Source organism: Triticum aestivum, chromosome 5D (genome assembly GCF_018294505.1).
Source record: "Triticum aestivum cultivar Chinese Spring chromosome 5D, IWGSC CS RefSeq v2.1, whole genome shotgun sequence".
NCBI classification, from domain to species: domain Eukaryota; kingdom Viridiplantae; phylum Streptophyta; class Magnoliopsida; order Poales; family Poaceae; genus Triticum; species Triticum aestivum.
In genome coordinates this window covers 355,917,708-355,928,094 of record NC_057808.1, presented here as the reverse complement: position 1 = coordinate 355,928,094, position 10,387 = coordinate 355,917,708, and the positions used below count along the sequence as shown (strand labels likewise).

The 10,387-nt window shown below is 44.4% G+C and overlaps 1 protein-coding gene across 3 annotated transcripts; it reads right to left on the bottom strand.

Moving 5' to 3' along the window:
* Positions 1-3,729: 3,729 nt before the first annotated feature.
* On the bottom strand, positions 3,730-7,671 carry LOC100146100 (bZIP transcription factor TRAB1). 3 transcript variants are annotated; one of them, XM_044541749.1, is made up of 5 exons: positions 7,551-7,671; positions 6,482-7,463; positions 6,309-6,380; positions 5,547-5,576; positions 3,730-4,231 (listed from the first exon to the last, which is right to left on the bottom strand). In XM_044541749.1, exons 2-5 carry the CDS (start codon positions 7,400-7,402, stop codon positions 4,154-4,156), a joined length of 1,101 nt encoding a protein of 366 aa, XP_044397684.1. In that variant the 5' UTR covers positions 7,403-7,463; positions 7,551-7,671; the 3' UTR covers positions 3,730-4,153. The 3 variants fall into 3 exon arrangements, with proteins under 3 accessions (XP_044397684.1, XP_044397683.1, XP_044397685.1); XM_044541748.1 differs by lacking the exon at positions 7,551-7,671 and having other exon boundaries at positions 6,482-7,544; XM_044541750.1 differs by lacking the exon at positions 7,551-7,671 and having other exon boundaries at positions 3,730-4,228; positions 6,482-7,543.
* Positions 7,672-10,387: the final 2,716 nt, after the last annotated feature.

Here is a 10,387-nt window from a genome sequence, read left to right as displayed (position 1 = left end):
GTGAGAGTTCTTTGTGGGGTTAGGTTGCGGTGTGTAAGTTCAAGTGGAGCATCACGAAGAGATGAAATGCTTGAAGCTTGCCGTCTATTGTGGTCACAATGGACTTGTGAAGATGTTCGGAAGAGTGGCTCACCCATAGTGGAGTATGGGGGGAGCAATCAACTAGTCTTCATCGAGCCAACGCAATCAAGAAAGGTGGTCCAACTTGAGGGAGTCAAGATCGACATCATCTGTGTATACTGTCGTGTGCTGCACCTATGTGGTCGTTGAATACTACCCCTGCGGTAGTACCGCAAGGGCAGGCGGTAGTACCGCTCCGGCAGTAGTACCGCCCTGTCGTCCCATTGCAGTAGTGTTTCTTTTGGCCACTGCCGCCCTAGCGGTAGTACCGCTCCTTGGAACGGTAGTACCGCTCGGTGCGGGCTGTGAGGATAATGGTTGGATTTTTCCCCTCCTATAAAAGGGGGTCTTTTCCCCATTGAATCTTATCTCTTGAGCTCGTGTTCTTCCCCCATTGTTGACCTTCTTCGAGCTTGCTAACTCTCAATCCCTTCATAGATTTTTGCTAGTTTTTTAGGGAAAAGAGAGAGGAGATCTAGATCCACATTTCCACCAATCACTTTCTCCTCTATGTGAGGGGAACCCCTTGGATCTAGATCTTGGAGTTCTTGGTGTTCTCCTTCCTGTTCTTCCTCCCATTTTCCTCCCTAGCATTAGTTGCTTTGGTGGGATTCGGGAGAGAAGGACTTGGGCACTCCGTGTGCCCTTGCCATTGCATTTCGTGCATCGATTTGAGTTCTCCACGGTGATACGTGGAAGTTACAAGTTGAGAAGCTTATTACTCTTGGGTGCTTGGTGCCCTTGAGCTTGTTCCTCTTGGGTGCTTGGGCGCCCTAGACGGTTGGTGGTGTTCGGAGCTCAATCATTGTGGTGTAAAGCTCCGGGCAAGCGTCGGGGTCTTCAATTAGGTTGTGGAGATCGCCCCGAGCAATTCGACGGGTACCGGTGACCACCCCCATGGGTTGCCAAAGTGTACGGGTTCGGTGACCGCCCCCAAGGGTTGCAATTTGTACGGATTCGGTAACCGCCCTCAAGGGTCCCTTAGTGGAATCACGGCATCTTGCATTGTGCGAGGGCGTGAGGAGATTACGGTGGCCCTAGTGGCTTCTTGGGGAGCATTGTGCCTCCACACTGCTCCAAACGGGGATTAGCATCCGCAAGGGTGTGAACTTCGGGCATCGACGTCTCCGCGTGCCTCGGTTATCTCTTACCCGAGCCCTTTACTTATGCACTTTCCTTTGTGATAGCCATATTGTTCTTTGTTATATATCTTGCTATCACATAGTTGCTTATCTTGGTTAGCATAAGTTGTTGGTGCACATAGGTGAGCCTAGTTGTTTTAGGTTTTGTGCTTGACAAATTAACCGCTAGGTTGATTCCACATTTGTTCAAGCCTAAACCATAATTATTTTAAAGCGCCTATTGAGGCCAGTGAGGCGCCATTTGTCCGCTCTTGATTGGTTGTGGACTAGATCATCCCAAACAATGTAAGTTTAGGGATGGGTTGATCACCTTTTGCAAGTTTGTGGATTAAACCATCACATATAATGCAAGTTTGTGGGTTTCTACTGCTTTTGCCTCAAATATATATAGAAGTAAGAAAACACGAAGCAAAGAAATGAATGTAAAGGAACTAATTATTATCCCGCAAAAAAGAAGAAGGAACTAATTATTACTGGGCTGGCCCACTATAGTCCCTCTCTAGGATAGGCGAGACGTAGACACACCCCTATGTGGAGGCGAACCCGGCGCCCGTTAATGTGTAGTATTTTGCAAACGGACGCCTGCAGCACTTCCAGCTGGGCCGGCCCATTTGTATGTTCTGTCTTTCCTGTATCTAGAAGAACGTAAAAAAAGGGTGGTGTAACAGGGTTCGAACCTGCAACTCAGTCGTTACGGCTGCTACGAGCTAACCACCACGCCATCGCCAAATATTTGCAAATGGAAATTGGCTGCTCACTTTTATTCGTTCTCCAGTTCGGTTCTTTGTTTTTTTATCCTTTCTTTTAATACGTGGTTTTTTAAAAATCGTGAACATTTTTCTAAATTGATGCACTTTTTTAAAATTAGATGATTTCTTTTCAAATTCGATGAACATTTTCCAAATTTGGTGAACTTTTTCAAATTCGTGAACTTTTTTTTTCATAATCGATGAACTCTTTTCCAAATTCGTGAACTTTTTCCATAATCGATGAACTTTTTTGAGAAAATTGTGACTTTTTTTCAAAATCAGTGATTTTTTTTTCCAAAATGGATGTACTTTTCTCAAAATTTGATGAATTTTTTTTTCAAAATCGATGAACGTTTTCTCAGATGGATGAACTTTTTTTCATAATCAACGAACTTTTTCCATGTTTTCAAATTCAAACCAAATACGATGAACTTTTTTCAAAATCGATGAATTCTTTTTTAATTTCGAATAACATTTTTCAGATTCGATGAACTTTTTAAAAAAACCGATGAAGTTTTTCAAATCCGATGAACTTTTTTAAATGGCCTGATTTTTTTCAAATTCGATGAACTATTTTCAAATTCGGTGAACTCTTTTTCAATTACGATGAACTATTTTCAAATTGTATGAACTTTTTATTCAAATACGACGAACTTCTTCAAATTTGATAAATGTTTTTCATATTCGATGAACTTTTTCGAAATTTCATGAAAAAATTCAATTTTGTGGAGTTTTCTCAATTTTATGAACTCTTTTCAATTTGTACGAATCTTTTCAATTTTTTGATTTTTTAAATTTGTGGTTTTCAAAAGTTCCTTGAATTTCTTTTCAAAGTTTACGTTTCTTTTCATATAATTTATATAAGGTATATATAATAGTATATCTTAATGCTGTACTAGGAGAACGTCAAATATAACTCTTTCCAGATATTAGTCGTCAAGGGGTGCTCGGTCTACTAGTTATTGCGACTTGCTGTTGCTCCTGGCGAGGGGAGTTCGAGCCCCGTTATTCCCAGTTGACGAAATAAATTTCTTTCAGCGTCGAACGAACATGGGCCATTGCAGAAACAGCCCAGGTACGAGCGCTGCAGGCGCCAGTTCTCCTAACCGGCGCTGAAAGATTAGGAGACGGACAGATGATTTGGGCATGTCTGAAAACTCTGATAGAATCCCTCAGAAAAGGATAACCTATGCCGCATCTATATCCTGGTTAGCATAGGGAGAATATAATATGAAAACAAATATTCGGTGGAAACCAATGAAAACCACGCGAAAGCAATGTTGTGAAGTTTCAAAAAATCCTTAAAAAAATATGGGCTGTTACGGGGTTGTTTTTCTATTGTCATGCAAAATACTCCCTCCGTTCCTAAATATTTGTCTTTTTAGAGATTTCAAATGGACTACCACATACGGATGTATATAAACATATTTTAGAGTGTAGATTCACGCTCCGTATGCAGTCACTTGTTGAAATCTCTAAGAAGACAAATATTTAGAAACGGAGGGAGTATAAGCAACGCATTTTGAAATACCGTGAATGTCCAAAATATAAGCAATGCCAATGAAGGATCCTATACCAATATTCTAAAATGCCGTCACCGAATTTCAGGCACATTCAGTTCAAAGCGTGCTTGATAAAACGCCAGGCAATTAAGAAAGAGCAGATATAAGCAACGCATTCAAAACCTGACAACTACCGTTGAACGCATACAGCCAGTCTTAAAACTACAGCCAACAGGATATATAAACTTCGGTTGACTAGCCAAACATGAAGCCGGGTGTAGGACGTTTCTTGGATCCCAGGACTTAGTTACATCGACATCTGAAACTCAAACCCAACTTATCTAGTACTAGTCTCTAAGGCGCAAAGTTAGAAGAAGAAGAAGAAGAAAAAGACTGATGTTATGCAAACCCAGACAAGCTCTACAAACTAGATTCTGAAGGACTGCCAAATTACAGCGGTTCTTACGGCTCCCCTCCTCGACTACACACTAGCCTACAGGTCAGCGGTCTCTGAAGCAGCACGAGAAAGGAAACTAGCAGGTCAACCAAGCACAGGTCTGGTCCATCATCGGTTTACAATAGAGCAAATTATATGTACAAAGCAGGCAGGCCGGTGGAATGCCTGACTCCTTGATCCTCCTCACCAGGGGCCGGTCAACGTTCTCCGCAAACACTGCCGCTTCTTCCGTCCGAACTGATCCTTCATCTCAGGGGCCTGCTGTCAGTCAAATCAGTTTCCCGTCAGTACAAGATTTTGGAAATTAACATCTCAAGTACTACAAAATAGCCTATTTCTGTGTGGGGCTATAGAACGACTCCTTGTGAGAAAAGATTGATATGTCATAAACTGATTCACATATGAAGATAGACAAGCTTTAATTTCACACATTTCGTTCTTTATGTGATAGTTTGAATGAAATGGAACTTAAACCATGTAATTTAAATAAATATTTAAATACTCTTAGTAAATTTGATGGCTGTGTGCATCGCTTGATGCAGAGGCCGGGGGTTATGGTCCTTTTCGAAAGAAAAAAACTCCTAGTAAATTTCACCTTTTATAACCTAGATGTGACACTGAATCTGTGATAAGGAATACCTCGTTTAATTTTCTCTTTCTAATTTAACAAAACATCTGTGCATTATTCTGCTATTTACTCGATTTAAGAATTTGTAACAAGCTGAAGGCCCCTGTCAGGACCCCACCGACTTCGACACCACGCATGTGTCAGGTCAAAAAACTTGTAAAATAATTTTGAGAATTAAGTTAAATCTCAGAAAAATAATGTCAGTTGTTCTAACTCTGAATTTAGTAATTTTAACCTATAAAGTTGTAGAATGTCATTCTAAAGATCAACTTAGTCCTAAACCATTTGTGAAGTCATCGAAAAACATTGACATAGAAAGTACAGTTTATACTTAGAGGAATTTTTTGGATTCACCAAACAGAAAGGGGATATGCAGCTACTGATGCAATAAAAGCATGCTTAGGCCTCTTTTGGTTCATAGGATAGGATTATCGTAGGAATATGAATTTTGTAGGAAATGAGATGACATGTATCTCAAATCCTATGAGTAGGAATAGGAAATGAGATGTCATTTGGTTGACACCAAAGGAATTTTTCCATTGAGTCTAGGCTCATTTTTATTTTCCTATGAAATGTGGAGGATAGGAACCAATCCTATGTAGGAATAGGAATCCATTCCTATGAACCAAAGGGCTCTAAAGGAAAAAATCCTATAAGAATCCTATCCTCTAGAATTCCTATGAGATTCCTCCAAACCAAAGGAGGCCTTAGTATTGCAGGGTGTAACTCAACATCCATAGGAAAATGGAAAAAACATGCTTAGTACTGCGGCGTCTAACTCAGCCATCCATAAGAAAATGGAAAAGGCATGCTTAGTACCGCGACGTCTAATATAGCCATATAGCCATCCATAAGAAAATGGAATGTACTATACCAAACAACAGGCTAAATTGTTGACTTATACATAGAAATAGGAAAGTTTGGGATCGATGAGAGACAATCAATTACCTCTCTTTTCTGCATTTCCAGTATCTCTTTCTGCACGACGATGAAAAGAAACAATTAGTACCGTGTTCGCAATAAAGGAGCTATTAATCTTGTTTTAAGTATGGTATATAGTCCTATTTACTGAGATTTTGGCAGCCATAAACAATATCTCATATAAGCTAGTACGAGAATAGGATCACTACATGTTACAACAACATGGTATTGTGACATGTATATGAAAGAGTGCCCCGTTATGCACGAACACATCATACATTGCACGGCCATATGGGCTGAAATTAGATACTCTCTCCATCCCATATTATTGTCGCTTAAACGAATGTATCTAGCACTGAAATACGTCTAGATACATCCATTTCAGCAACAATTAATATGGGACGGAGCAACACTTCCAAATATGAGAATACAGCCATCACCCTGAAAATTGATTAGGCAAATTACTGCGACAACACATTACTGTGAAGCTAATATATCAAGGTTAAAGCACAAGAGACTGAATATTCCACACTTAGGTTCAAAGATCGGAATGTTTCTGATAAACAGAGGTTGTACCAAGACAAAAGGAACAGGTCACGGTGAATGCTTCACCAATCACCACGAACACTCTGATGCCAACATGGACAAAACAAGCAAAATAGCTACCAGTGGGGTCTACAGACTGAAACTATCCACTTCAGAGTCCATTGCTATAAATCCTCCTTTACACAGAATGTACTGAAGTTGCACATTTAGCATGTCCAATAGCAGAGTTTGTAGAAAAGCTACCTGTTTCCTCACCAGTTCCTCGTTCAGGTCCTTGAGCTTCTGAACTTCGGCTTCCAACTCCATTGTATAAGCCTGCGCAGATAAGGAAATTGTTACCAAAACAGGAAACTCCAGCAGATGGGCTTCAGGAGTAAGTAAGAACGCATAGATAGTGTAGAAGATGCAAAAAATACCTGCTTGCGGGCACGGGACCTGGCGGCGGACTCCCTGTTCTTGATCATCCTCCTCTGCCTCCTCTCCACCACCTTCTCCACGCCGCCGCCAGTCCTCCTCCCCCTCACAATCCCCTCGAACGAGTACGGCATTGGTTCCGACGGCGATGACAGATCCTCGCTCCCCTTGCTGCCGGAATCAACCGGGTTGACCGCAGTTTGCACAACCAGGGGGGCGCCTCCCATACCCACTGCCCTCGGCATGAGCCCATTGGCCAAGGCCAGATCCCCCATGGCGACCGGCGGGAACCCCAGCGCCGCCGCACCGGCGTCGTTGGCGCTCGGGAAGTTCCCGTAGAAGGAAGGGCCTTTAGGGACAACAGGGACCGGCCGCGGGTGCATGGGCGGGGGCGGCACCGCAGGAGCGGTGGGGATCTCTCGCACCACGCCGGCTTTGACCAGGAACTCCTCCAGGGTCATCTCCCCGAGCGTCGCCTGCCGATGGGGCTGCGGCTCGGCACCCTCCGGCCCCACCGGAAGCGGGTCATCGCGCACGAGGTTGCGCCACACCTCGTCGACCGTCTTGGCGCTGAGGGTGCGGGGCAGCGTGAGCGAGCCCTGGCCCTGCAGAGACGTGGGCGGTGGGCCGGCGCCCGCGCCCGAGGCCGAGGCGGCCATGGCCTGGCTCTCCTCGGCGGTCCAGATGCTCCGGAGCAGCTCGTCCATGTTCATGGAGCTGAAATCCTTGCCGAGGTCGCTGCCTCCCATGCCGGCGCCCCCGCCGAGCGTGCTCTGGAACTCCTCGAACGTCAGGGAGTAGATGGACCCCTGCCTCGCCAGCGGCGCCCCCTCCGCCGGCGCGCGCTCCGAGGACGACCCGCCGTTGCTGCTCCTGAAGTCCATGATCCCCTCCGTCCCTCCCCACCTGTCCTCCTTCAGCATCAAACGGACACGGACACCAGCAGAGAATTCGCCTCAAACCGCAGCGGGTCACATGCGTTTCCTGGAAAGGCCAGAGACAGATGAGACAGAGAGGGAGAGGGAGAGTGGTGGGTGAGAGGCGAGGCGAGGAGGGTGGCGAGAGTGAGACCTGGCGACGACGGCGACGACGAGTTTGTTGCGGTGTGGGTGCGAAATGTGGGTAGCGCAGCGCAGAGGATCCTGGTGAGGTCTGGCCGTCGTGGGCAGCGCAGTGGGGCGGGAGGGGGGCGCTCCTCCCTCCTCCGCCCCGGTGGTTAATACTACGTGGCGGACTCCGGGGGCCTCGACGCGGACCTGTGGGCCAATCAGCGGGCAACGCGTGGAGGCGCTGGCTCCGTCAGTTGCTGCGATGGCGGCTTCCGGACAAAAATATCCTCAAGGCCAGGGCGGCTCTGCACCCGTGGGGCCCCGCGCCCAGCCTCCCGCTGTTGGTGGTGGTTAGTGTCTCCCTTCACCGTGGGCCGACCTGCCGGGTTGGGTACAGCAAAATTGCAGGGGGTTTTGTTCTTTACAAAAATGTGAATGTTTTGTTCTCTACTACTTCCTCCGTTTCAAAATAGATGACTCAACTTTATACTAAGTTGGGTCATCTATTTTGAAACGGAGGGAGTAGAACATCAATGTTTCTCTTTCAATGAAAAGAACATCAATAGTATTTCAGAAGAAAAACCTTGGAGTAGTTTAACCAATAATCAAACTAAAAACCTATTCTTCCATTTTACAAGTCAGTAAATGGAAGCGGTGAAGGGAATAAAAATAAATGTTGTTGTCGGTGAACACTTGCGCATCGCTATCAACCGATCTAGTCCACTTAATGCTCAACTTTTGTCAAATCTATTGTGTACAATTTTTATTCTCTTTTCTACATGCGACAACAGCCGAAAAAAGATGTAGAAACACTCGTGGAGACCCAAGTAACCACTCCTCTCATGGTTGATGCCGCAGAATAGAGTCACCATGGTTCACGCACGGGGCTGCCGGTTTTGCGTGGTTGGTGATGCAACCCTTCATTACAACTTTGCGTAAGGGAACCGCTACCTCGAGGAGGAAAACGTGGCCGCTCTATCTATTTCTTCTTCGGTAGTTGAGTGACGCATGTCCTCTTGAACGTTTCGAAGAACGACTAGATAGACACACCTTCAATGAGGCAACATTGAATTGTCGTGAGGTATGTGTCATCTCTATCTCTTGCAAGACTAGCGAGCAAACCGCTAACGTAAGTGTGTCTGGGGATTAGTCTCACGCGGACGCCAGGGGGTGAATTCTACCTTCAGTTCACAAGAAACTGATGTTTTGGTCATTGCCAAGGTCTTTCAATGTGACCTTGACCACCAAATAGTACTATACTATTTGAACATTCTGAAGAACGACCGGAGAGACACTCCAATGCAGCAACATTGAATATCGTGAGGTAACTGCCATCTTTATCTCTTGCAATACTGGCGAGCAAACACTAACGTAAATGTGTTTATGGCTTAGTCTCATGCAGACGCTAGGGGGTCCTTTCTACCTCTGTGTCACAAGAAACTGACGTTTTGGACATTAGCGCGGTCTATCGATGTGACCTTGACCACCAAATTGCACTATAATATTTGGACGTTTCGAATAACGACTGGATAGACACATCTCTAATGAGGCACCATTGAATTGTCGTGAGGTACGTGGCATCTCTATCTCTTGCAAGACTAGCAAGCAAACCGCTAACGTTGGTGTTTCTAGGGATTAGTCTCATGTGGATGCTAGGGGTCCTTTCTACCTCCGGTTTACAAGAAACTGGCATTTTGGACATTGGCGAGGTCTTCAAATGTGACCTTGACCACCAAATTGCACTATAATATTTGAACGTTTCGAAGAGTAGACACATCTCCAATGGGGCAACACTTAGTTGTCGTGAGGTAAATGGCATCTCTATATCTTGCAATACTGGCGAGCAAACCACTAATGTATGTGTGTTTAGGGCATAGTCTCATGGAGACGCTAGGGGGTCCTTTCTACCTCTGGGTCACAAACTAACGGTTTGGACATTGCCACGGTCTTTCGACGTGACCTTGACCACCAAATTGTACTATAATATTTGGATGTTTTAAAGAACGACTAGATAGACACATCTCCAATGAGTAAAATTGAATTGTCGTGATTAGTCTCATGAAGACCCTAGGGGTCCATTCTACCTCTAGTTCACAAGAAACTAACATTTTGGGCTTTGGAAAGGTCTTCAAATGTGACCTTGACCACCCAAATTGCACCATAATATTTGAATGTTTCGAAGAAGGACTATATAGACACATCTCCAATGAGGCAACATTGAATTTTCATGAGGTACCTGGCATCTCTATCTCTTGCAATTGTAGCGAGCAACCCACTAACATGACTGTGTCTAGGGATTAGTCTGATGCAGACACTGGGGGATCCTTTCTCTACCCCCGGTTTAAAATAAACTGGCGTTTTGGGTACAAGGTCTTCAAATCTGACCTTCACCACCAAATTGTAGTGTAATATTTGAATGTTTTGAAGAACAAATAGATGGACACATCTCCAATGAGATAACAATGAATTATCGTGAGGTACGTGGCATCTCTATCTCTTGCATTACTAGTTAGCAGTTAACGTAGGTGTGTTTAGAGATTAGTCTCATGAGGATGCAAGGTGGTCCATTCTATCTACGGTTCACAAGAAACTAATGTTTTGAACATTGGCACGGTCTTCAGATGCGATCCCGACCATCAAATTGTGCTATAATATTTGAACACTTCAAAGAATGCTTACATATACACATCTCCAATGCAACAAGATTGAACTATCGTGATGTACGTTGCATTTTAAGTTCTTGCAATACTAGCGAGCAAATGGCTAACGTAAGTGTGTCTAGGATTTATCACCAAGTTGTACAATATATGTATGAACATAAGGAAATTATGAACATTCTGCAAAACATTTATGAGGAAA